Here is a 26,658-nt window from a genome sequence, read left to right on the forward strand (position 1 = left end):
AAGGGCATCGAAGCGGGGCTGGGGGGGTGCCAAGGGCATCAGAGCAGGGCTGGGGGTGTGCCAACGGTGTCGAAGAAAGGCTGGGGGGGGTGTGTAAGGGCACTGAAGCGGGGCCGGGGCAGTGCCAAAGACATCAAAGCAGGGCTCAGGGGGATGCCAAAGGCATTGAAGCGGGTCCGGGGAGAGGTGCGAAGGGCATCGAAGCCGGGTTTAGGGGATGCCAAGGGCCCCGCCAAGGGCCTGCAGGTGTGCAAAAGGGCTCAGGGGGATGCCAAGGGTGTCAAAACGGGCCTGGGGGGTGCCAAGGGTGCCGAAAGGGGGCTCGGGGGGGTGTCAAGGGCATTGAAGCGGGTCCGGTGGGGTGCCAAGTGTCCCGAAGCAGGGCTGGGCGGGGGGTGCCAAGGGTGCCGAAGTGGGGCTGGGGGGGTGCCAAGGGTGTCAAAACGGGGCTCGAGGGGTGCCAAGAGTCCCGAAGCAGGGCTGGAGGGGGTGCCAAGGGCGCCGAAGCGGGGCTCGGGGCATGCCAAGGGTCCCGAAGCGGGGCTCGGGGGCTGCCAAGGCTCCTGAAGCAGGGCTGGGGGGGGTGCCAAGGGTGCCAAAGCGGGGCTCGGGGGGTGCCAAGGGTGCCGAAGCAGGGCTGGGGGGGGGTGCCAAGGGTGCCGAAGTGGGGCTGGGGGGGTGCCAAGGGTGTCAAAACGGGGCTCGAGGGGTGCCAAGAGTCCCGAAGCGGGGCTGGGGCAGGGTGCCAAGGGTGCCGAGGCGGGTCCGGGGGGTTCCGCTGCCCGGGCCGGGCCGCAGCGGGTGCCCGCGGGGCCGGGGGTGCCGAGCCAGCCCCCCCCAGCCCGTTACCTGCCGCCAGCGGAGCCAGCGCCAGCAGCAGCCAGGCCGCCATCGCGGCGCCGGACCCTCCCCTGGCCCCGCCCCTTTCACCAGGCCCCGCCCGTGTGGGCGTGGCCAGCGCACGGGGGGGCGTGGCCTGGGCACGCGCCGCCGGGGCGGGGGGGGGCGGTTGCCAAGCGACAGCGTCCTCACCGCAGCCACAGGCGCCGGCGCGGCCTGGCCGGGTGGGAGGGGCTGAGGGAAGGGGCCGGGATGGGGTGCGGGGACCGGGGGGGCCCGGGGGGCCCGGGAGGGCCGGGGGGCCCGGGGGGGCCCGGGGGGGACCGGGGGGGACCGGGGGGGACCGGGGGTCCGGGCCGCTCTGCGGCCGCTCACCCGCCCTGCCCCGGCGGCCGCCGCGCAGGCGCAGTTCGAGGTGGCCGCGCGCAGGTGCTGTGTCTCCCCCTCCCTCGTCCTTGGAGCCGCGGGTTCGAGTCCCGGCACCGCCCAGTCGGGATAGGGGGAGTGTGAGTCGTGACTAACCCCGGCCGTGCCGCTGCAGGGGACTCGTGAGAGGCGGCCATGTCCATCCCCTTCTCCAGCACTGCCCTGCCGCTGCCTGCCGGCTTCCGACACCTGCTGGAGGGGCTGGTGCTGAAGGTGCTGCGGGCGCAGCCCACCGACGTGGTGGCCTTCGCTGCTCAGCACTTCCAGACGCTGCTGGAGCAGAGGGAGGGTGAGTGGCCCCAGCTGGCAGCACCCATCCCTGCACCTCCATCCCCTGCTCCGCGCTGCATTTCCTGTCTATCCTGCGGGGCATCACGACTGCCACATGTGCCCATCACCCAGGGTGTTGGGCATTCCCCATGTGCTCATCACCCAGGGCATCAGGCCTTCCCTATGTGGCTATCACCCAGGGTGTCAGACCTTCCCATGTGCCCATCACCCATGGCGTCAAGGCCTTTCCATGTGCCCATCACCAGGGTGTCAGACCTTCCCATTTGCCCATCACCCATGGCGTCAAGGCCTTTCCATGTGCCCATCACCAGGGTGTCAGACCTTCCCATGTGCCCATCACCAGGGTGTCAGACCTTCCCATGTGCCCATCACCCATGGCGTCAAGGCCTTTTCATGTGCCCATCACCAGGATGTCAGGCTTTCCCATGTGCCCATCACTCAGGGCATCAGGCCTTCCCCATGTGCCCATCACCCAGGGCATCAGGCCTTCTCCATGTGCTCATCATCCAGGGCATAAAGCCTTCCCCATGTGCCCATCACCTAGGGTGTCAAGCCTTCCCCACGTGCCCATCACCCAAGGCATCAGGCCTTCCCCATGTGCCCATCACCCAGGGCGTTAGGCCTTCCCCATGTGCCCATCCCCGGGGTGTCAGCCCTGCCATGCGTGCCCATCTTCTGTGGCATCAAGCCTCCTCCTTTCCCAGGCAGCTCCGCTGACCCAGCAGCACGGGGATCCCGCTTGGAAGACGAGCTTCTCCACCAGCCCCCTTTCCAGGTAGGCTGCCCTCCCTGCCCGCCCCACCGCAGGATTTGGGGTGCCCGGGGTGAAGGGCTGCGACCCTACACCCCCTGACGCCCCCCCCTTATCCCACAGCACCTAAATTTTAGGATTTTCCTTTTTTTCCTCCAGGAGCCGGATGAAGAAGAGGAGGAGGAGGCAGGAGAGCAGGTGGGCAGCGTTGTACCCACAGGCACGGTAAGGGGCACAGCGCCCGCACCCAAAACCGGAATATTTGAGCCCAAAAGAGCATCGGGCACAGCCACCAGCACGGTGATTCCTCCCCACAAACCCTCGCTGCGCCCCCAGACCCCTCTTTAAAAGGGGGGCACCTCCCCGGGGACCCCACCTGAGTGCTCGCCCCAAATCCCCCATTTCAGGACGTTTCAACCCAAAACGAGGTGCCACGACTCAAAAAAAGAACCCGACACCCCGTTTCATTTCCGTGCCCTCCCTGGAGGGTTTCCCATCCCACTTTCCCCCCGCCCCCGGCGCTTTTTTAATGAGAATTTTTATTAACGAGGTCCCTGCCGTTATTAACGACCCTCACCTGGGAATTTTATCCTAAAAAACCCAGATTTAGGAGCCGGGCTGAGCTCGAGTTGATATTTTAAGTCTCTATATTTAGCTCCTCCGAATCCCTTGGGAATGTCGAAAATTGAATATCGGCCCCGCGTGAAGGAGGGATGTGACATTGCTCCTCTTTTACCCCCCCCCCCATCCAAAACCTCACTTTTCCCCCCGGTATTTTTTTTGAGGAGGGTCCCCCCGTTCTAATAAACTGACGAAATTCCTGTTTTCCCACCCGGAACGGTTTCAAAATCCCAACCAGCGTTGGAAAAAAAAAATACAAGGGGTGATGGGGTTGGTGACGAAGCGGCTGCTCTTTTTTTTGGGGGGAGGGCTGAACCCCCCACCCATGTTCACCCCAGTTTGGCCCCCCCGTGGTTGTTTCTCCCGGGGGACGCCGGGCAGATGCGGAGCGCGACGCTCGCCCACGGGGACGCGATGACGGTGGATGCCCCGGAAAAAAAAAACAGGAAGGAGGGATGGCAGTGATAAGGGGGGGGGTAAAAAAAGTTGGCAGGGACCCCACGCCGGAGCTGGTGCCAACGCCTTGACCCCCCGCTCCTGGCACCGCCTCGCCGGCTGCCGGCTCCCGCTTCGGCAGCCGGCGCCGCTGCCCGCCCAGGGCACTTTTCCAGCGTCAAATTTTCCTTTCTTGAATCCCGTATTTTATTTTTAAAAAGGAATTTTTTAACACCTCGGTGCCACCATGTCAAACCACGACGGTCGGATGGTTCCGCTCCCCGTTCCCCTTCTTCCCAAATACGAATGATTTGATGGGGATTCGAGTTCAGGAGATACCAGAGCACCCGGAAAAGCGCCACCCCGATATTCCCTCCCTGGGGATTAAAAAAAAAAACAGAAAAAACACCAAAAAAACCACCGCAGAACCTGGAACGGGCTCAAAAGCCGCCGTTAATGATTAGAAATGTTCTGGCATTTCGCGTCCCTCCTCCGCAGCCGCAGCCGGAGGGAGACGCCGGCGCTTGGCGGCTCTGCCAGGACCGGGGGGCCGCGGCCGGAGCCGGTTTTGGGAATGTGGGAGGGGGGTTCCATCCGTTCTTACATCAAAACTGCTCCCAAATCCCTCGGGTTTGGTGCATTTTGGGGGGTTGCCGGCAGCGGGATGATCCAGCGTTTTGCCGTCCTAGTTTTGGGTTAATTTTCCCAGATCTTTGATGCAGGAGTCACCCCAAAAAATCTTTCCACGCGAGGGTGTCACTGCCCACACCCCGGCTGGAGCGGCCTTGGGGACGGAGATGGCTGCAGGGGTGGGGATGGGAATGGGAACAGGGATGGGGACAGAGACAGGGATGGAGATCATGATGGGGACAGGGAAGGAGCCAAAGACGATGGTGGGGATGGGGACAGGGAGGAGGATGAGGACAGGAACGGAGGTGGAAGTCATGATGGGGATGATGATGGGGACGGGGACAAGGATGGGACAGGAATGGGGATGGAGACCTTGACGGGGATGATGGGGACAGGGAAGAGGATGATGGGAATGGGGATAGGGACAAGGGTGGGATAGGAATGGAGATGGGAATCATGATGGGAATGGGTACAGAGAGAGGGACGAGGATGGGGACAGGGATGGAGATGGGGAAAGGAACAGGGATGGAGACTGGAACAGGAATAGGGACAGGAATGGGGATGGAGTTCATGACGGGGATGATGATGGAGACAGGGAAGAGGATGATGATGGGGATGGAGGCAGGGACAATAATGGGGACAGGAACGGAGATGGGGATGATGATGGGGACAGGGAAGAGGATGATGATGGGGACAGGGATGAGGATGGGGACAGGAATGGGGATGGGGAAAGGAACAGGGATGGAGACTGGAACAGGAATAGGGACAGGAATGGGGATGGAGTTCATGATGGGGATGATGATGGAGACAGGGAAGAGGATGATGATGGGGACAGGGCTGATGGTGGAGGTGATGAGATGAGGACAGGGATGGAGATAGTGACAGGGCTGGTGGCAGCAGCGGGGATGGTGCCAGTGCCAGCAGTGGGAACAGTGCCATCGACGGGACAGGGATGCTAACGGTGACGGTGAGGATGACGCCGGTGATGCCAAAGAGGAAGGTTGATGCCACCAGACCCCCGGGCAGGTCACAGCCCTGTGAGCAAGCCCGGCCGTGGAGACCTGGTGAGACCCACACGTGCCGGTCGTCCGTGGGGTGCCGGTGCCTGGCTGGGGGGTCCACGGTGTGTTTCGGGGGCCGGCCGGAGCCACCACCGGCATGCGGAGCCCACGGGCGATGGATGCGGTTGCTTAGCAACACCCAAACCCGGATTAAAGGCGAGCGAGGCAGGCGGGGTGGGGGGCTGCATCGCCCTGGGGGTCCCCCCCTCTTTTCTGGGGTCCCCCCATCTCACCCTGGCACCTCGCCGTGGTCGGAGGGCGAAAGCGGGGTCAGTGGATAGCGGGAAAACCATCTGGGTTTGCAGTTTGGGGGAAAACCCCCCAAATTTGGGGGGGGGTGTCAGTTGCTCTTGGGGTATTGCCCCCCCCCTCAAACCCCAAAAGCGGAGCCCCCTCCTTTTTGCAGAGCTCACGTTTGGGCACGTCACCCCCTGGGCTCCAGCGGGTGCTCGGTGGGACGCAGCGTCCTGCCGTGCCCACCCTTCCTCAGCCTCACCATCCTCATCCTCACCCACCTTCGGGACTGAGCACTAAGTGGGTCGGGATGGTTTTTGGCCCATGGAGGGGTAAAACACCCCCCCAGCATCTCTACAGGTCAAGCATCCCAAAAATCCTCCTCAAAAAATAACCCGTCGCCCCTGTTTGGCTGCGGATTCGCCCCCCTGCCAAAAAAAAAAAAAAAAAAAATTAAAAAATAAAAGAAATCGCTGCAAATTTTGGCGTGGGGCTCCTAAACCCGCCAAAAGCCCCGCGTGGAATTTGGCACGGCAGCCAACTCCGCCGCGAGCCGCCGGCTCCTTTAACGCGCGGGGAGGCTGCGGGATCGCGATCGGATCGGAGGTCGCGATGAAATAGTGAAAAAAAACCCGATAAAAATTAGAGGGGGGGGGAAATAATAAAAAAAAAAAAAAAAAAAGAGGAGAAAGGGAATTAAAAAAAAAAAAAAGAGAGAATAAGACATTCCTCCCCCCCTGAAAAAATGGGAAAATGGGAAGCAGGCTGGCAGGGGTGTGGGGCTGATAGGCTCGCCCGGAGCAGAGCGCATTACGTAGGCACCCAGCTCCGCTCAACTTGCCACCCGCGCCCGGAGAGCAGCTGGGCAGGCTGAGCGCGTGCCGGAGCCCCTCGCCCATCGCCCGCCACCCACCCACCCACCCGCCGCCATGGACTGCTGCAATGTAGGTGCCCCCCCCCCCCCCAACCCCGCGCTTTGTTTTTGCTTTATTTTCCCTTTTTTCCCCCACTCCATGTCGTTTTTTTTCGGCTTTGCTGGGATTTTATTTAGCGGGAGGAGTGGTGGGAGTGGGATCCGGGGGTGGCGGAGGGGTTTTGGGGGGTGATGGAGGTGGGGGGGGGGGTGACTCGAGAGCTTGACCAACTCTATGGCATGTCCCCCCCCCCTGCCCTGGCACCTGCAGACCCCCGGGTCCATCATCACCCATCATCTTCCTCCCCCCTCCGACACCCCCATCGTCCCGTTTGGCACCGGTTCGGCTCAGCGTCCCGCTCGGGAAAGTCACCGTTTCACCCCTTTTGGCCCCAAATTCGGTGGCTAAACAGGGGGGTTTTGCTTTTTTTCTCCTTTTTCTGTATCCCCCCCCCCCCGCCGCCCCTTTCCTTAAATTACTCTCCAGGTGGGATCGGGATAAACTGGGGGGGCTGCACCCGTCCAGCCTCACCCCTCGCTGCCCGGCCACCAGCCAGCTCACGGACCTGATCCATCAGAAAATCACTTTTTTTTTCCCCTTTTCTCCCTTTTTTCCCCCCTTTTTCCTCCTTTTTTTCCTCTTTTCCCCCTTTGTCTCCTTTTCCCCCTTTTTTCCCCCTTTTTTCCCCTCCTGCTCAGTGGCAGCACGGAGAGAAGCGCCCATCTGCCCTCCCGAGCACCTCCAGAGAGGCAAAGCCCACCCTGGGTATAGGATTTATTTCCCTGGATATAGGATTTATCCCCCTGGCTATAGGATTTCTTCCCTGAATAGAAGATTCCCCCCCCATATATAGGATTTCTCCCTCTGACTATAAGATTTCTCCCCTATATATAGGATTTCTCCCCCTGGATGCAGGTTTTTCCCCTCCTGGATATAGGATTTCTCCCCTGGATACAAGTTTTCGCCCTTTGTATATAGGATTTCTCCCCTGCATGTAGGATTTCTCCCCCTGGATGTATGTTTTTCCCCCCCTGGATGTAGGATTTCTCCCCTGGATATAGGATTTCTCCCCTGGATATAGGGTTTCTCTCCTGGATATAGGATATGCCCCCCCATATATAGGTTTTCACCCCTGATAACAGGATTTATCCCCTAAATATAGGATTTCTCCCCTGGATATAGGATATTACCCCTCCGTATATAGGTGTTCACCCCTGGATATAGGATATCTCCCCTGGATATAGCTTTCCCCAATCTGGATATAGGTTCTCAACCCTCTATACAGGATTTCTGCCCTGAATATAGGATTTCTATCCTAGATACAGGATTTCTTCCCCCTGGATATAGGATTTCTCCCCTGGCTACAGGTTTCCTCCCCCTTATATAGGATTTCTTCCCTGAATATAGGATTTCTCTCCTGGATATATGATTTCCTCCCCTCCAGATATAGGGTTTCTCCCTCGGCTATAGGGTTTCTCCCTCGGCTATAGGATTTCTCCCTCGGCTATAGGATTTCCACCCCTGGCTCTAACATTTCCACTCCGGACGTATCATTTCCACCTCGGACCCGTCACTTAAGAAGCCGTCGTTCTTTCGCTCCCCTCACCTTCCACCACGGTAAAAACAACTTCGCGGAGCCCTGGGACGCTCCGAAGGGAAGAGCATTCCCCCCCCCCCCCAAATCTGCAGCTTCCAAATTACTCCCCCTCCCGAAAAAAACCCTCCTTTAAAGAGCTCCCAGGGTGATTTAAAGGATGCACCCGCTGCCGACACCGGAGCATCCAACGCCAACTCGTTCCCATCTCGTTTGGTTTTTCCTGTGGGATTTTTTTCCCCTTCTCCCTTGACCCTGGCACCGAATCCAACCATTCCGGTGGGATGTGGCTGGAGGGGAGTGGGCTGCAATGATTTATCCTCCCCTCCCCTCTCCAGCATCACTCCCTTCCCCAATTTCCGAGTGTTTTCGGCCAAAGCCCTGAGCTGGGATTCAGGAGGATGCAAGATGCTGCGAGGGAAGGGGAAACTGAGGCACGACCAGCTCGGCGTGACCCCCCTGTCATACCCCCCCAAAAAGACCCATCCTCTGCTCCTGTGACTGCTCCTCTCGGGAGCAGGATCAGGCCCCAGCAGTGGGGGGAATGCAGTGGGGTGGTCCGGGGGGACACCTCATTTTTAGCAAAGAACCCTCATTTTTAGAAAAAAATCCTATTTTTTAGCAAAGCACTTTTGGTTGCAGCAGAGAACCCTGATATTTAGCAAAGAACTCTTGTTTTTAGCAAAGACCCCTAATTTTTAGAAAAGACCCCGCTTTTTAGCAAAGATCCCTCATTTTTAGCGAAGGACCGTAATTTTTAGCGAAGAACCCTCTTTTTTAGCAAAAAGAACTCTCTTTTTCAGCAAAGACCCTGGATTTTTGGCAAAACCCTCTCGTTTTTAACAAAACCCCCTCAGATTTAGCAAAAGACCCTCATTTTTAGCAGAAAGAACCCTCTTTTTTTTTAGCAAAGATCCCTTATTTTTAGCAAAGAACCCGAATTTTCAGTGAAGGACACTCATTTTTAGCAAAGAACCCGAATTTTCAGTGAAGGACCCTCATTTTTAGCAAAGTATCCCAATTTTTAGCAAAGAACTCTCTTTTTTTAGCAAAGGACCCTCTTTTTCAGCAAAGACCCCTGATTTTTACCAAAGAACTCACTTTTTTAGTAAAGAACCCTAATTTCTAGCAAGGACCTCTATTTTTTTTAGCAAAGCACCCTCATTTTTAGCAAAGAACCCACATTTTTAGCAAAGATCCCTCATTTTTAGCGAAGATCCCTTATCTTTTTTTAACAAAGACCCCTGATTTTTAGCAAAGCACTCTGAATTTTTAGCAAAGAACCCTCATTTTTAGCAAGGACCCTTAATTTTTAGCAAAGAACCCTCTTTTTTTTTTTTGGCAAAGGACCCTCATTTTTAGCAAAGAACCCTCATTTTTAGCAAAGTACCCCAATTTTTAGCGAAGTATCCCAATTTTTAGCAAAGTATCCCAATTTTTAGCGAAGTATCCCAATTTTTAGCAAAGTATCCCAATTTTTAGCGAAGTATCCCAATTTTTAGCAAAGTATCCCAATTTTTAGCGAAGTATCCCAATTTTTAGCAAAGTATCCCAATTTTTAGCAAAGAACCCTCTTTTTTTTAGCAAAGGACCCTCTTTTTTAGTCAAGACCCCTCGTTTTTAGCAGATAATCCTAATTTACGACCTTATTTAACGGATCGAATCGGGGGGGAGATGCTTTTTTTCGGACCACCCCCAGCCGTAACCCTCCCGTTGGTCTCCGGCAGGAGGGAGCGTGCACGAAACTGGACGAAGACATCCTGGACATCCCCTTGGACGATCCCGACGCCAACGCGGCGGCCGCCAAGATCCAGGCGAGTTTCCGCGGCCATATGACCCGTAAGAAGATCAAAGGGGGCGAGATCGAGCGGAAAACCAAGGACGCCGAGTGCGCCAACAGCACCCGCGCCGGCGACCTGCGCAACGGCGACTAGGTACGGCCCCAAATCGGGGAGATTTTCAGCAGGATGCTCCTCCGAGCATCCTTCAATTTGGGCCGGAAAAGGGGTTTTTTTTTGCTTCCCAGGAGCCCCTGCCTGCCCTAATTTCGGGAGCGTGCCGTAGTAGTCAGGGAGGGGAGGCGAAGCCCTAGATTTAAATCGAATTTCTCCCTTAGCAACACCGCCCCGAACGCCTCGCCTCAGCACATGCTATTTTTAAAAGCCTGTGTCACAGTCTCCTGGCAGGAAAAGGGGAATTTAGAAAAGCACCCACGGGGCCGCGTGGCACCCGCGTCCCGGCGTGGGGCGGTTGGTGCCGCGGCCCGCGCGGCCGGCCGGGAACGGTGCCCGTCACGGGGAGGGTTTGCTGCCGGAGCGGTCACGGGGGTGCGGCGGGGCTGGGGGCGCAGCGGGGCTGCAGTGGGGATGTAGTGGGGATGAACTGGGATGCAGCTGGGATAGAGTGGGGATGCAACGAGGATGAACTGAGGATGCAGTGGGAACGCAGTGGGGATGCAACTGGGATGCAGTGGAGATGAAATGAAGATGCAGCTGGGATAGAGTGGGAATGCAACGAGGATGAACTGAGGATGCAGTGGGAACGCAGTGGGGATGCAACTGGGATGCAGTGGGGATGAACTGAGAATGCAGTGGGAACGCAGTGGGGATGCAACTGGGATGCAGTGGGGATGAACTGAGAATGCAGTGGGAACGCAGTGGGGATGCAACTGGGATGCAGTGGGGATGAACTGAGAATGCAGTGGGAACGCAGTGGGGATGCAACTGGGATGCAGTGGGGATGAACTGAGAATGCAGTGGGAACGCAGTGGGGATGCAACTGGGATGCAGTGGGGATGAGCTGAGCATGCAGCTGGGATAGAGTGGGAATGCAACGAGGATGAACTGAGGATGCAGTGGGAACGCACTGGGGATGCAACTGGGATGAAGTGGGGATGCAACTGGGTTGAAGTGGGGATGAAATGAGGATGCAGTAGGAACGCAGTGGGGATGCAACTGGGATGAAGTGGGGATGAACTGAGGATGCAGTGGGAACGCAGTGGGGATGCAACTGGGATGCAGTGGGGATGAGCTGAGCATGCAGCTGGGATAGAGTGGGAATGCAATGAGGATGAACTGAGGATGCAGTGGAACGCAGTGGGGATGAACTGAGGATGCAGTGGGGATGTAATGGGAATGCAACAGGAATAAACTGAGGATGCAATGGGAATGCAATAGGGATGCAGTGGGGAAAAGCTGAGGATGCAGCTGGGATAGAGTGGAAATGCAACGAGGATGCAATGGAGATGCAATAGGGATGCAGTGGGGGAAGTAATAGGAATGCAGTGGAAATGAACTGAGGATGCAGCTGGGACAGAGTGGGATAACAATGGGAATGAACTGAGGATGTAATGGGCATGTAACAGGGATGCAGTGGGGACGAGCTGAGGAAGCAGCCGGGATGTAGTGGGAATGCATCAGGGATGAGCTGAGGATGCAACAGGAATGCTCTAGGGCTGCAGTGGGGACACAGTGGGCATGAACTAAGGATGCAATGGAGACACAGTGGGGATGACACGGGGATGAGCTGAGGGTGCAGCTGTGATGCAGTGGGGACGCAGTGGGAACGCAACAGGGATGAACTGAAGAAGCAATGGGGATCCAGTGGGGATGAGCTGAGGATGCATCTGGGATAGTGTGGGAATGCGATGGGAACGAACTGAGGATGCAACGGGAATGCACTAGGAATGCAGTGGGAACGAACTGAAGATGCAGCTGGGATAGCGTGGGAGTGCAACAGGGATGAGCTGAGGATGCAACGGGACCGCTATAGGGATGCAATGGGAATACAATGGGGATACAGTGGGAATGACCTGAGGATGCTGCTGGGATAGAGTGGAAATGCAAAGGGGATGAACTGAGGATGCAACAGGAATGCTACAGGGATACAGTGGGAATGCAGTGGGAATGAGCTGAGAATGCAGCTGGGATAGTGGGGGAATGCAATGGGGATTGATCTGAGGATGCAATGAGGATGCAGTGGGAATGAACTGAGGATGCAGCGGGGACACAGTGGGGATGCAACTGGGATGAGCTGGGGATGAGCTGAGAATGCAATGGGAATACAACGGGGATGAGCTGAGGATGCAATGGGGACACAGTGGGGATGAACTGAGGATGCAGCTGGAGTAGAGTGGGAACACAATGGGGATGAACTGGCGATGTAAAGGGGATGCAGCGGGGATACAGTGGGGTCGCAGTGGGAATGCAATGGGAATGAACTGAAGATGCAATGGGGATTCAGTGAGGACGCCGTGGAGGTGCAGTGGGGAAGCAATGGGAGTGCAGTGGGGATGCAGTGGGGGTGCGGTGGGGATGCAGTGGGGGTGCAGTGGAGAAGCAATGGGGGTGCAGTGGGGGTGCAGTGGGGAAGCAACACGGGCACAGTGGAAATGCAGTGGAGGTGCAGTGGGGGTGCAGTGGAGAAGCAATGGGGGTGCAGTGGGGATGCAGTGGGGGTGCAGTGGGGAAGCAACACTGGCGCAGTGGAGATGCAGTGGAGGTGCAGTGGGGATGCAATGGAGAAGTAATGGGGGTGCAGTGGGGATGCAATGGGGATGCAATGGAGAAGCAATGGGGGTGCAGTGGGGATGCAGTGGAGAAGCAATGGGGGTGCAGTGGGGATGCAGTGGGGGTGCAGTGGGGAAGCAACACGGGCGCAGTGGAGATGCAGTGGAGGTGCAGTGGGGGTGCAGTGGAGAAGCAATGGGGGTGCAGTGGGGGTGCAGTGGGGAAGCAACACGGGCGCAGTGGAGATGCAGTGGAGGTGCAGTGGGGATGCAATGGAGAAGTAATGGGGGTGCAGTGGGGATGCAATGGGGATGCAGTGGAGAAGCAATGGGGGTGCAGTGGGGGATGCAATAAGGAAGCAGCTGCCAATTGCAGGGGCCGTGATGCTCGTTAGGACCACCGCGTTAGGTGGGCTGAGCAGGCTGGCACCCCGGGCAGGGGCTGCAGCCCCAGGTGAGCTGGGTTCACCCCTGTACCCCCCACCCTGGGGTCCCCCGGAGGCTGGGTGCGGGCAGCAGCGGGCTGCAGGCAGGACGGGGGCGCGGGAGCAGGGTGCAGGCAGGGTGTGGGTGGGCTGCAAGTAGGGCATGGGCGGGGGGGGGAAGGCATGGAGAGGGTGCAGGATGCAGGAGAGCGTGGGCACGGTGGAAAGAGGGCAGGGAGGGGGCAGGGTTGGGGGACGTGGATGCAGCAGGGTGCAGGAGCAGGGTGCAGGGCCGCCGGCGCTGACCGCTCTCTCCTCCCTGGCAGGGGCCGCCCGTCGCCGCCCGGACCCCCGTCGCCGCCACCGCCCCCCCGCCGAGGCCCGGGACCCCCCGCTTCGCCCCGCCGCCCCCCGCATGCGCCCCTCGGGGCCCCCCCGCAGCCGAGCCCCGCCCCCGCCTGCCCACCCACCCCCCCAATAAAGGTCCCTGCCAGAGGCCCCGGCCTCTCCTTGGCGCCTTTTGACGTCACGCGGCGGAGCGGTGAGGTCACACAGCGGAGCGGTGAGGTCACACGGCGGAGCGGTGAGGTCACGCGAGGCGGGCGACGCCCGGCAGCGATGTCATCCGCACACGCGTGAGGTCACTGGCAGGTGCGTGGCGGCCGGCGTGACATCATACAGGCGTGCGTGACGTCACCGCAGGGCTTGCGCCGGTTGGTGTGACATCACGCAGGTGAGCGAGGTGCCGCTCGGGGGTGGGGGAGGGCTCGTGTGATGCTCTGCAGCTGCAAGTTGGGTGGTGTTACGTCACTACTGGGCGTGTGACATCATACAGGGACAGCACTGCCGGATGTTGTCGGGGTGTGAGGTCATACAGGCACATGTCGCGTCACTGCCCGATGTGTGACATCATGCAGGGACATTGCTGCTAGTCATGGTTGGGGTGTGATGTCATACAGGCACGTGTCACGTCACTGCTGGATGTGTGATGGCTGGTGTGACATCACAGAGGTGCGTGGGACATCACTGCTAGATGTGGGCAGGGGTGTGACGTCATCCGGGTACATGTCACGTCACTACTGCCTGCGCAGTGGTGAGTGCGACATCACGCAGGCGCGCACGACATCACTGCTGGGCACGTGGCAGCCACCGTGACATCACACGGACGCGAATCGGGCGCTGCGACGCCGCACGCTCATCGTGACATCACACCGCCCGACTCAGAACCGGGGCAGGGCATGACATCACGGTGACATCACGCTGGGTCTGGCGGCATGACGCCACACGCACGTCGCGACACCACCCCAAGGACCCTGGCGGGTGCAACACGACATCACCCAGCCGCTGTGACATCACCCAGCCGCCGTGACATCACCCAGCCGCCGTGACATCACCCGGCAGGCCGCGAAGCCCCCAGCCCCCCCCCAAAATCCCCACAAACTCCCCCAACCCCGCGGCGCTGGGCAGCGCAGCCACCTTTTAATCAGAAAATCCCTAAAAAAAGTGCACGGCTGTGTCGTCCGTCCCCCCCCCACCCCCCACCCTCCCCCCCCACCCCCCCCCACCCCGCCCCCGTTAACGCTTTTTGTGAAAAATCCCCCATTTTGACTCATATATAGATATAAAAAAAAAAAAAAAAAGGACTCCCCACTCCAAGTGGGGCTGTTTTGGGGGGGGCATTTATGGGGAGCCTTATGGGGAGCCTCGCCCCCCCCAAAATGCAGCGACCCCCCCCCATTAAAACCCCCCCACGATGAGTCCAGCTGCTCGAGGTGTCTTTTAAAACCAAAAAAAAACCCCAAAAAGGGAAAAAGCCCCCCCAGAAAATGGGGGGAGGGGGTGTTGGTGGATACAACCCCCCCCCATGTTTTTTTTTGGGGTGCGGGGGGGTCACACCAAGGAGCCGGCTCGGCTCTGTGCCGGCACCATGACGGGGACGGCGCCCGCCCGGGCCAAACCGGAATGGGGTAAAAATCCCGGGGGCGCAGCAGCGGCCGGATCCTGACGGCGCTGGGGGGTCCCGTTAACAGCGGCGGGGGGGGGCGGGGAGAGGTTGGGGGTGCGCCTTCCTCCCCGGGGAGGGGGTCCCCGGTAACTGGCGGTGTCGGAGGGGGGGTTGACCCCGTAGGTTTTTTCCCGGGTGCCGGCGATGGAGGACAAGGTGCTGGTTTTGGAGATGGTGTCCGAAGCCGGGTGCCGGGCCCACGTCGGGGTTTTCGGGGCTACAGCGTCTTCCCTGCCGAGAGGGGACAGCGTCGGGGGGGGGAGAAGAGAGGAAAAGGAGGGGCGGCAGAGGGGAAAAGTGCCCTTGTGAACTCTGAAACCTAATGATGGCTGGGCGGAGATGGAAACTTCCTCCTGTTAACTCTGAAACCTAATGATGGCTGGCCAGAGAGGGAAACCTCCTCCTCTCTGTTAACTCTGAAGCCTAGTGATGGCTGGGTAGAGATGGAAACCTCCTCCCCTCTTGTTAACTCTGAAACCTAGCGATGACTGGCCAGAGGGTGAAACCTCCTTCCCCCATTACTCTGAAACCTAATGATGATTGGCTAGAGATGAAAACCACCTCCCCCTCCCCTGTTAACTTGAAAACTTAGGAACAACTGGCCGGAGGTTGACACTTCCTCCTCCCTGTTAACTCTGAAACCTAATGATGATTGGCTAGAGACAGAAACTGCCTCCCCTCTGTTAACTCTGAAAACTAGCAATAACTGGCCAGAGGTTGAAACTTCCTCCTTTCTGTTAACTCTGAAACCTAGTGATGACTGGCCAGAGATGAAAACCTCCTCCTCCCTGTTAACTCTGAAACCTAATGACGGCTAGCCACAGATAGAAACCTCATTCCCCCCTTCCTGTTAACTCTGAACCCTAGCACTGACGATTTGAACCTCCTCCACGGGAGAGGCGCCTCACTTGATCTCATTGGCTGCTTCTTCCTGGTTGTCACGTTTCTTCCTCCGGTAGCCAACGACCCGCTGGGCGAAGAAGACGACGGTGGCGAGGGCGCCCAGGGAGCCCAGCACGGCGCCGGCGATGACGGCCTTGGTGCTCGCTACCGGAGAGAGACAGAGAGGTGGCGGGGGGGGGGGTGGAATTCGCCTCCCTCCTTATTCCCACGGGGACCTCGCGGGGGCCGTGTCCCCCCCCCAAACCCTGCGGACACGTACTCACTTGAGTGCACCTCCAGGACAACGCTGCACTCGGCCAAACCCGCTCGGTTTTCCGCCACGCAGACGTAGACACCCGACATGTCCAGGGAGACGTTGGTCAGCTTGAGGGTGCCCCTGACTCGGTCTAGGGTTGGGGGGACGGGGCCAAACTTGGGTGCTGCCCCACGGCCACCCATCCCCACGCCTCCTCGCGCAAGGAACGGGCGGAGCGAAGGGGGCGAAGCCAAAAGCGTCCCCCAGTTGAAGCTTCTCGGGATCTTCCGGCGTCCCCCACCCCACCCCACGTCCCCGTGTGCCCCCCGCCACCAGCGCCACCTTACCCTGGGCGGGGGGGAAGAAGACCTGCAGGGTGGGCGCCGTGCGCTGCCACTGGTACATGGGCGAGGGCTTCCCCTTCTCGGAGGAGCAGCTCAACGTCACGTTGGATCCCACCACGGGGTTGCCGTGCAGCCGGCAGGCGGGGGCGGCCGGTGGCACTGCCGGGCAAGCCGGGTGAGTCCTGAGGGACGTCCCGCTGGGGTGGCAGCGGAGGCAGGGGCACCGGCGGAGCCTTACCCAGGACGGTGAGGTTGATGACGCCGACGTTCTTGCCCGTGCTGGTGACGTCGTCCACCACGTTGACGGTGCACATGTACTGGCCCGAGTCGCCCTCCCGCGTGGCGTTGATGAACACCGAGATGTTGTGGGTGACGACCGGGTACAGGAAGCCCACGCGGGGCTTCAGCTCCGTCTCCTCCACCTTCACCACCCCGTCCAGGTAGGTCAGGATCTGCCGGGCGGGGGGGCAAAAAATCACCCGCTCAGTCAACTCTGGCTGGCATTGCAGGAGGAGGAACCACCCCCAAATCCCAAATTTTGGGGAGCAGCTGTTCCTGCACGAGCTCCTTCCATCCTCACCTGTCCTGAGCTTCCACAGCATGGGGACCATGGGCATCTCCCCACCGTGGGCACCTCAAGTAGCCCCATCATAGGCACCATGAGCAACCGCCCCATCGTGAGCATCTCCCCATGGTGGGAACCTCCTCATCATGGGCACCAGGAGCATCCTCCCATCATGGGCATCTCCCCATCACAGGTACCATGAGTACCTTCCCATTGTGGGCACCACGAGCATCCCCCTATCATGGGCATCTCCCCATCTTGGGTATCTCCCCATTGTGGGCACCACAAGCACCTCCCTATTGCGGGCACCACAATGACCTCATGGTGGGCATCTACACATCATCATGAGCATCCCCCCATCAAAGGCACCTCTTCATGGTGGGCACCGTGAACTTTACCCCATCATGGGCACCGCCTTATCATGGACCCATGACCTTCCCCTCATCGTGGGCAGCTCCCTATCGTGGGGACCACAAGCAGCTCCACGTTGCAGGCACCATGGGTATGTCTCCATCATGGGCATCTAACCATCATAGGTACCATGGGCACCTTCCCATCATGGGCACCATAAGCATCTCCCCATTATGGGCACTGAGCACCTCCCCATTGTGGGCATGTCCCCATTATAGGCACCATGAGCATCTCCCCATTGTGGGCACCATGAGCACCTCCCCATTGTGGGCATCTCCCCATTATAGGCACCATGAGCATCTCCCCATTGTGGGCACCATGAGCACCTCCCCATTGTGGGCATCTCCCCATTGTGGGCACCATGAGCACCTCCCCATTGTGGGCATCTCCCCATTATAGGCACCATGAGCATCTCCCCATCATGGGCACCACAAGCATCTCCCCATTATGGGCACGATGAGCACCTCCCCATTGTGGGCATCTCCTCATCACAGGCACCATAAGCATCTCCCCATCATGGGCACCATGAGCACCTCCCCATTGTGGGCATCTCCCCATTGTGGGCACCATGAGCTCCTCCCCATTGCAGGCATCTCCCCATCACGGGCACCACAAGCATCTCCCCCATCAGGGGAATCTCCCCATGGTGGTCACCTCCCCGCGGTGGGCACCGTGATCTTCACCCCATCATGGGCACCTCCTCACCATGGGTACCATGAGCATCCCCCCACTGCAGGCACCACAAGCACATCCTCCATCATGGGCATCTACCCATTATAGGTACCTTGGGTACCTCCCCATCATGGGCATCTCACCATCATGGGCACCATGAGCATCCCCCCATCACAGTCACATCCCCATCATGGTCACCACAAGCATCCTCCCATCGTGGTCACCTTCCCATCATGAGCACCATGAGTTTCACCCCATCATGGGCACCATGTCATCAGTGACACTATAAGCTTTTCCCCATCATGGGCATCTCCCCATGGTGGGCACCATCAGTCTGCTTCTATTGTAGGTACCTCCCTATCATGGGCACCATGGGCAACTTGCCATTGTGGGAACAATGAGCATCCCCCCATTGTGGTCACCTCTCCATCATGGGCACCATGAGCATCCCCCTCCACCATGGGCACCTTCCCATGGTGGGCATCATGAGGCTGCTTCCATCATGGGCACCTCTCTGTCACAGGCACCATAGGCACCTCCCCATGGCGGGCACCTCCCCATAGCAGGCATCTCTCTATCATGGGCACCATGAGCATCCCCCCATCATGGTCACCTCCTCATCATGGGCATCATGAACATCCCCCCCACCATGGCTACCTCCCCATGGTGGGCACCATGAGCTTCATCCCATCATGGGCACCACCTCATCATGGACACCATAAACTTCCTCCCATCATGGGCATCTCTCTATGGGGGCATCTCCCTACCATGGACACCATGGCTACCTCCCCATGGTGGGCACCATGAGCTTCACCTCATCATGAGCACCTCTCCATCATGGCCATCACAAGCACCCCCCCACCCATGGCCACCTCCTGGCTTGTCCCCCTCCCTCTCCTGCCACGTCCCACCCCACCGCTCACCTGGAAGGGGTCGGCATCATCCTTATCAAGCAGCCAGGTGATGTAGGGCTTCTTCTGGGAGCGGCTGGTGTACCAGACGGGCAGCACCGCTTGCTGCCCCTCCACCGCGAACACCGAGCCCGTCCCCACGTGCACCTCCAGCATGGCCGAGGAGACACCTGCCCGCGGCCGGAGAAGGAAGAAAACGGGATGTGACTCAAGCCCGGGGGCCGTTTTTTTTTTCCAGAAAAACCCACCCATTGTTGGAAAACCTCCCTGTTCCCACGGGAAAACCCAACGATCCCGGGTTCTCGCTGGGAGGTTGGGCCAGGAGGACGTTTCTCCTCCTTCCCCACCACAGGAAAGGCTTTTCCGGCCGCTCCGGAGGATGCGGGACAATGCCGCTCCCTCCCAGCCCCGTTTCCCCTCGTTCCTCCGCCTTGGGAAAACCTCCGGCCAAGACTCCCCCACACCCCTCCCACCACCCTCTGCCGGGGGGGCCAGCAGCCAGACCCCCCTTAGCTCAGTATCGGGGTACCCCGACCCCCACCATGACGATGCAGAGATCCTCCATCCCATGGGATTTATTCTGGGGGACTGGGCACCCCACAAGCCCTCCCCATCATGCCAGTATCCCCCCCTTTTTGTGCCAGCGTTGAACTGGGATTATTATTCTCTTGAACCTCCATCTCATCCCACCCCCTCCCATCTTATCCCATCCCATCCCACCCCATCTCATCTCATCCCCTCTAGATCTTGTCCTGTCTTGTCTCATCCCATCCCACCCCATCTCATCCCATTCCATCTTATCCTGTCCCACCCTATCCCGTTTGACCCTATCCCATCCCACCCCATCCCGTCCCACCCCCTCTCATCTCATCCTGTCCCATCCCATCTCGTCCCACTCTGTCCCATCCTACCCCATCTTGTCCCATGTCATCTCATCCCACTCCGTCCCGTCCTATCCCATCTTGTCCCATCTCATCCCATCCCCTCTCATCTCGTCCCACCTCATCCCACCCCATTTTGTCCCATCTCATCCCACCCCCTCTCATCTTGTCCCACCTCATCCCACCCCATTTTGTCCCATCTCATCTCAGCCCACGTCCCATTTCATCCCACCCCATCTTGTCCCACCTCATCCCACTCCCTCTCACCTCATCCCACGCCCCATCTCATCCTGTCCCGTCCCATCTCGTCCCACTCCATCCCATCCTACCCCATCTTGTCCCATTTTATCCCACCCCCTCATCTCATCCCACCCCATTTGTCCCATCTCATCTCATCCCACCTCATCCCATCCCATCGTGTCCCATCTCATCCCACCCCATCTCATCCCCCTCCATTTATTCCCATCTCATCCCATCCCATCCCACCTCATCCCATCCCGTCCCATCTTGTCCCATCTCATCTAACCCCACCCCATCTCATCCCACCCCGTCTCATCCCACTCCATTTATTCCCATCTCATCTCATCCCATGTCCCATCTCATCCCACCTCATCCCATCCCACCTCATCCCATCTCATCTAACCCCACCCCATCTCATCCCACCCCGTCTCATCCCACTCCATTTATTCCCATCTCATCTCATCCCATGTCCCATCTCATCCCACCTCATCCCATCCCATCCCATCCCACTCCATTTATTCCCATCTCATCTCATCTCATCCCATGTCCCATCTCATCCCACCTCATCCCATCCCATCCCATCTAACCCCACCCCATCTCATCCCACCCCATCCCACCCCATTTTGTCCCCTCTCATCCCACCCCACCCCATCCCGTCCCACCTCATCCCACCTCATCCCATCCCATCCCACCTCATCCCATCCCATCCCATCCCATCCCATCCCATCCCATCCCATCCCATCTAACCCCACCCCATCTCATCCCACCCCATCTTGTCCCATCTCACCTCATCCCACCCCATCCCGTCCCACCTTATCCCACCCCATCCCACCCCACCCCCCGGACGGCAGCACTGGGCCCCGCCGGGTACCACCACCGGGACGCTGGGAGGAAGATTATTCCCCGGCTTTGCCCGTTAAGGCTCAGTCGGAAAATTAATCGGCTCAGCGCGGTCGGGTTTGTGCCGGGGGTCGGGTTATTTTTTTTTTATCCCAGGGCGGGGGGTGTGGGGGGTGTGACGTCACCGCATCCCAGCGCCTCCAGCCCCGCATCCCACCATCGATCCGTGTCCCCGGCCGGCCCCGCTCCCGCCGCCCCGGGGATGCTCTGCCACGGGATCCGCAGGGGGAAAAACCACAGCACCGCCCTCGCTCCGGCCCACGATTTGGGGCAAAATCCTCGTTTTTGAGGGATTTCGGGAGCCTGCGATGGCTCCATCTTCTTCCCTGGGAACTCGGAGGGTTTAATTTCTTGGGTTTGGTTTTTTTTTTCCAGGGTGGGAAGAGGAAAACAAGGCGCAGGGTGGGTATTTTTAGCTTCATCCCCCCGCCGGCATCCGGACGGAGCCTTCCAGCACCGGGCAGGAAACTCTGCTCCGGCCGATAAGTCTTCCCAGGAATTTAAAAAAAAAAATAATTAAAAAAAATCAAATTTTCCAAATTTCCTCTGCTGAAAAAGCGGGAGAAATGAGGCCCGGTCTGGTGAGGATGTTTAAAAATAGCTCGCTTGAGGCTAAGAACCTAAATCCTTAAGTCCTGGCGAAGGGAGGGGGGGGAAGTGCGCCCGCGGGCAAATTAATCGATATTATTAGTATTATTAATGCTATCGAGCTGTGGTAGAGGATCAAACGTATGGCGTGGCAAAAGCCCGGAAATGACATCGGAATTATATGCCGTTCGGAAGATTATTCTATTAAAAATGGAGAATATTAAAGAAAATATACTTTGTCTACTAATCATATTGTAATTTTGATAATAAAATAGGTAATAGGTCATATACATTCCATAATAATTATACGGATCTTTTTAGAAGAAGAATGAGAATAGTGGGTGATAACGATAAGAGCGATGATAAGGATGATAGTCATTAGAAGAGTGATGATAATAACAATATTAGTGGTAATAATAAGGATATTAGTGGTAATAATAGCGATATTAGTGGTAATAATAGTGATATTAGTGGTAATAATAGTGATATTAGTGGTAATAATGGTATTAGTGATACTAATAAGTGATTATAATAATGATATTAGTGATAATAACGATAATATTGGTATTAGTAACTATAATAGTGGTATTAATAAAGACAATAATGATCTTAGTAATGTTAATAGCTATCTTAGTAATGATAATAGTGATCTTAGTAATGATAATAGTGATCTTAGTAATGTTAATGGTGATCTTAATAAACATAATGGTGATAATCATAATAGTGATAATCATAATAGTGATAATAATCACGATATTAGTGATAATGATAAGGATTATAATATTCATGATGCTAATAATAATATTAATAATATAGTTCATTAATGATGCAGACGGCACCATTAAATGCCGCCACGGCTCCAAAACCTCTGTGTGTCCCCAAAAGCCAGAAAAATCCAGGTCTTTGCATCCTGGTTCCTCCATCACCATCATTTTTGGGGCTAAAAAATGCTGTGGGTCCCCAGGGAAATCCAGGCTCCAGAGGTGGGAAAGATGCTCCGGCACCAGCCGGGGGTTTCCCGCCACAGCCCTGGCCATGGAAACAGCCCCACGTGTCCCAGCCGTGGCACAGTCACTGGTGCCAGTGCAGGCTGGGCTCCCCGTGCTCTCACCGGGGTGTGTTAACTCTGAAACCTAATGACGACTAGCCTCCTAGCCCTCTACAGCTGCACCTTAGCTGTGTCGTTCTCAAACAGCTGCGACAGGAGATCACGGCTCCGTCATCTCCCACCCGGCATGTCGGGGAGAGGTGGATGGATCCGGATCCGGAGAACGCTCGCTTCCTTAACCAAAAAATCTCATTTTTTCTTGCAAAATTCCTTACCTGGGCCGAATTTGATTCTAAAAAAAGGGCTGGAAGAGCTCGAGCTGCGGGCACGGGACCGAACCCTTTGGCATCAGCTCCGGCTTTAGCCACCTCGCCGCTCCAAATCCCCTAATGCTTTAACCAGATCGAAAAAATTAAGCCGCTCCCGGCGCTCATACGCGTCTCGGGGGGGTGGCGGGGGGGCCGGACACGGAGCTCGGGACCTCCCGGTGGCTCTTTGGGCGGAAAATCCTGGATTTTTATCCAGCTGCCCCAAGCTAAGCACCTGCCCGTGTGTTTGCTCTCTGCTCCAGCCCATCTGCCGGGATTTTTTCCCTATGGAAAAAAAACAACCTTGAAATTCACCTTTAAAAACATTTTTAAAATTCACCTTTAAAAATACCTTTAAATTTTTCCCTATGGAAAACAAACAAACAAACCACCTTTAAATTTACCGTTAAAAATACCTTTAAATTCACCTTTAAAAATACCCTCAAATTTTTGCCCTATGGAATAAAAAAAACCCTTTAAATTCACCTTGAAAAATACTCTGAAATTTTTGCCCGACAGAAAAAATACTTTTGATTTTACCTTTAAAAATATCTTTAAATTCACCTTTAAAAATACACTTAAATTTTTCCCTATGGAAAAAAAAACTCACCACCTTTAAAAATATCCTTACATTTTTGCCTTCTGAAAAAAACACCTTTAAATTCACCTTTAAAAATACCTTGATTTTTTTTTCCCCTATGGAAAAAAACCTCACCACCTTTAAAAATTATCCTTAAATTTTTTCCCTATAAGAAAAAAAACTTTAATTTTACCTTTTAAAATACCTTTAAATTCACTTTTAAAAATACCTTTACATTTTTTCCTTATGGAAAAAACCACAAACCACCTTTAAATTCCCCTTTAAATTTAAAAATCCCTAAATTGTTGCCCTACAGAAAAAAACCCGCCCTTAAGTCCCTGAACCGACATTCACCACCCCATCCTCATCTAAAATCCATTATTTTCCAAAAAAAAATCCATCCCCTGCCCCAAACCAGCATCCCCCCCTGCCCCTCTAAGCCGTTAACCCTTCGGGGTCTGCCGACCCGGCTCCAGAGGATGAAGGCGCCGGCGTCACGTGAACCCCGGCCCCAAATTCCATCCCGAGGGACCAACTTCAGGATTTAAAACACGCAGCGGGAATCCGGCCGGAAAAAAAAAGACCCTTCAAAAAACGTCGGAAAAAGGTCAAAGGGCATCTCAGCGATGCGACGCAGGCACTTTTTTTTTTTTTCCAATTATTATTTTTTGGGGGATTTTTCTTTTTGGTTTATTCCCTGAACTCCGACTATTTATAACCGGGCAGATAGGAGCTGCCGGGCTGCGGAGCGGCGTCCGTTGGGAAAAGCCACGGCGGCTTTTCTCATGACCCCGGGGTGGGGGTGGCAGGGCAAGGAGCAGGGGGTGGGGAGCAGAAAGGGCCGTAGCGTCCGGAGAGGCCAAATTTGGGAAAAAAATTTAAAAAATAAAATTAAATAATGATAATATGTGACTTTGCTATAGATAGAACTGCCGGTTAACTCCTGGTGTCGGAGAAAGAGGCGGCCATGGGATAAGGATGAAGATGGGGAATGAGACAGGGATGAGGATGAGGACGGGGATGAGGATGGGGAATGGGACGGGGATGAGGATGAGGACGGGGGATGAAGATGGGGAATGGGACGGGGATGAGGATGAGGACGGGGGATGAAGATGGGGAATGGGATGAGGATGAGGATGCAGATGGGGGATGAAGATGGGGAATGGGATGGGGATGAGGATGAAGACAGGGAATGGGACGAGGATGAGGACGGGGGATGAAGACAGGGAATGGGACAGGGATGAGGATGAAGACGGGGAATGGGACGAGGATGAGGATGCAGATGGGGGATGAAGATGGGGAATGGGATGGGGATGAGGACGGGGATGAGGATGTGGAATGGGACGAGGATGAGGATGAGGACGGGGAATGAAGATGGGGAATGGGATGAGGATGAGGATGCAGATGGGGGATGAAGATGGGGAATGGGATGGGGATGAGGATGAAGACGGGGAATGGGATGAGGATGAGGATGCAGATGGGGGATGAAGATGGGGAATAGGATGAGGATGAAGACAGGGAATGGGACGAGGATGAGGACGGGGGATGAAGACAGGGAATGGGACAGGGATGAGGATGAAGATGGGGAATCGGACGAGGATGAGGACGGGGGATGAAGACAGGGGATGAGGACAGGGAATGGAATGAGGATGAGGAAGGGGGAAGAAGACAGGGATGAGGATGAGGACGGGGAATGGGATGGGGATGAGGATGAAGACAGGGAATGGGATGGGGACAAAGATGGGGAATGGGACAGGGAATGGGACGGGGACAGGGACAAGGAACGGGATGAAGATGGGGACAAGGAATGGGATGAAGACATGAAATGGGATGAGGATGAAGATGGGGAATGGGACGAAGATGAAGACATGAAATGGGATGAGGATGAAGACGGGGAATGGGATGAAGACAGGGATGAAGACGCTGAGCATCGCCCCTCATTTTGCCCTCCCCCATCCCATACGGATTGCGGGCTCTTTGAATGCCAACTTAAGGGACAACACCACCCATTTTGGGTCCAGAAGCATCTTTTTTGCTGCTTTTTTATGCTATGGCATCACTTCCCAGGATTCGGGCGCGATTTTGGGGGGCAGGGGGGATCCATCACGACCCCGCGCGAATCGACACCGTCGGGAACACCTCGGTGGGTTTTCAGGATAGAGCGACCTCCGCATCTCATCCTTGACATCTTTTAATTAACTTTTAGGGGAGGAATTAAAAAAAAAAAAAAATCCCAACCGCCTTCAAGATGGAAAAAGCGGCAGCTCCGGGCGCAGGGACCCCCACCCAGCGTCCCGCCGCGGAGGAAACGTCGCTGCCATTGTTTTTGGGGCCGTTTCCTTTCCCCAAAGGCCTCTCCTTCAGCGGGAACGCCAAGGGACGTTTCCCTTTGGAGCAACTGTGGCGCTTCCCAAAAAAAAAACCCAAAACCCAACACCCCCAAATTCAAAGCGGGTTGGAAATTAAGGGGGGATGGAGGAAAAACCCGCTTTGAATTTGGAAAAAAACAGCTGGAGTGGCCTTGAAGCACCAGTGAAGAAGGGAAGCGGCAGGTTTTTATCATGGGAAAACTAAAAAAAACGGATTTTTTTTTTCCCCGTGGAGGGAGGGGAATTGTCGGCTCCGGTAAATCGGGGTCCCCAAGGTCCCCCCCCCGGGTGGCTTTTGGTTTTAGGGTGCTGGAAGGTGCCATCCGGCAGCTCCAAAGTGGCTTTTCCCAGAGGATCCCAAAAAGGCGACGGGGGCAGACTGGGTCCCCCCGGCACCCACCCGACTGCTGGGTGGGGGGATCGGGGACACGGAGAGAGGCGGTGGGTGCTGTGCACCCACCCCCCCTCCGGTACCCCCCGCAAAGCTCCCCAGCGTCCTGCCCGCTGCTCCCGAGTTCCCGCACGTCTCGCCGGTGCCCCCGGCGGCTCCGCGCCCTGCCCGGTGCCCCCCCGGCTGCCCCCTATCCTGCCCGGTGCCCCCCCGGCTGCCCCGTATCCCGCCCGATGCTCCCCCCAGTAGCGCCGGGTCCTGCCCAGTACATCCCAGTACCGCTGGATCCTGCCGGTTATTCCCCTCCAGTACCTCCGTGTCCTGCCCAGTACCCCCCCAGTAACCTCAGCTCCTGCCCAGTGCCCCCAAAAAACTCCCCTGCCCCTGCCCGGTGCCCCCCACCGTGTCCTGCGCGGTGCGCTCCGAGATCCCGGGATCCCGCCCGCTGCCCCCGCCGCTCCCACCGCCGCTCCCCGGGGCTGCCCCCCCCCTCCGCGGTGCCCCCCCCGGTTCCCGGTGCCCCGGGGCTCACCCAGCAGCGCGGCGAGCGCCAGCGCGGCCCGCGGGAACGCGCCCAT

The 26,658-nt window shown here is 56.9% G+C and overlaps 2 protein-coding genes across 4 annotated transcripts; one reads left to right on the forward strand and one right to left on the reverse strand.

The window, feature by feature from the left end:
• Positions 1 to 1,401: 1,401 nt before the first annotated feature.
• On the forward strand, positions 1,402 to 9,731 carry LOC104371736 (neurogranin). 3 transcript variants are annotated; one of them, XM_086626991.1, is made up of 4 exons: positions 1,402 to 1,555; positions 2,283 to 2,332; positions 2,468 to 2,533; positions 9,525 to 9,731. In XM_086626991.1, exons 1-4 carry the CDS (start codon positions 1,402 to 1,404, stop codon positions 9,729 to 9,731), a joined length of 477 nt encoding a protein of 158 aa, XP_086483117.1. The 3 variants fall into 3 exon arrangements, with proteins under 3 accessions (XP_086483117.1, XP_086483118.1, XP_086483119.1); XM_086626992.1 differs by lacking the exon at positions 2,468 to 2,533 and having other exon boundaries at positions 2,262 to 2,332; XM_086626993.1 differs by lacking the exons at positions 1,402 to 1,555; positions 2,283 to 2,332; positions 2,468 to 2,533 and adding an exon at positions 6,157 to 6,233.
• Positions 9,732 to 14,619: 4,888 nt separating this feature from the next.
• LOC147526877 (endothelial cell-selective adhesion molecule-like) lies at positions 14,620 to 26,658 on the reverse strand. Its single transcript, XM_086627036.1, has 7 exons — positions 26,613 to 26,658; positions 18,788 to 18,945; positions 16,455 to 16,668; positions 16,220 to 16,375; positions 15,901 to 16,023; positions 15,643 to 15,781; positions 14,620 to 14,965 (listed from the first exon to the last, which is right to left on the reverse strand). The coding sequence occupies exons 1-7, from the start codon at positions 26,656 to 26,658 to the stop codon at positions 14,620 to 14,622; spliced, it is 1,182 nt and encodes a 393-aa protein (XP_086483162.1).

The sequence above is a fragment of the Tauraco erythrolophus genome, chromosome 26 (assembly GCF_009769465.1).
Source record: "Tauraco erythrolophus isolate bTauEry1 chromosome 26, bTauEry1.pri, whole genome shotgun sequence".
Classification (NCBI taxonomy): domain Eukaryota; kingdom Metazoa; phylum Chordata; class Aves; order Musophagiformes; family Musophagidae; genus Tauraco; species Tauraco erythrolophus.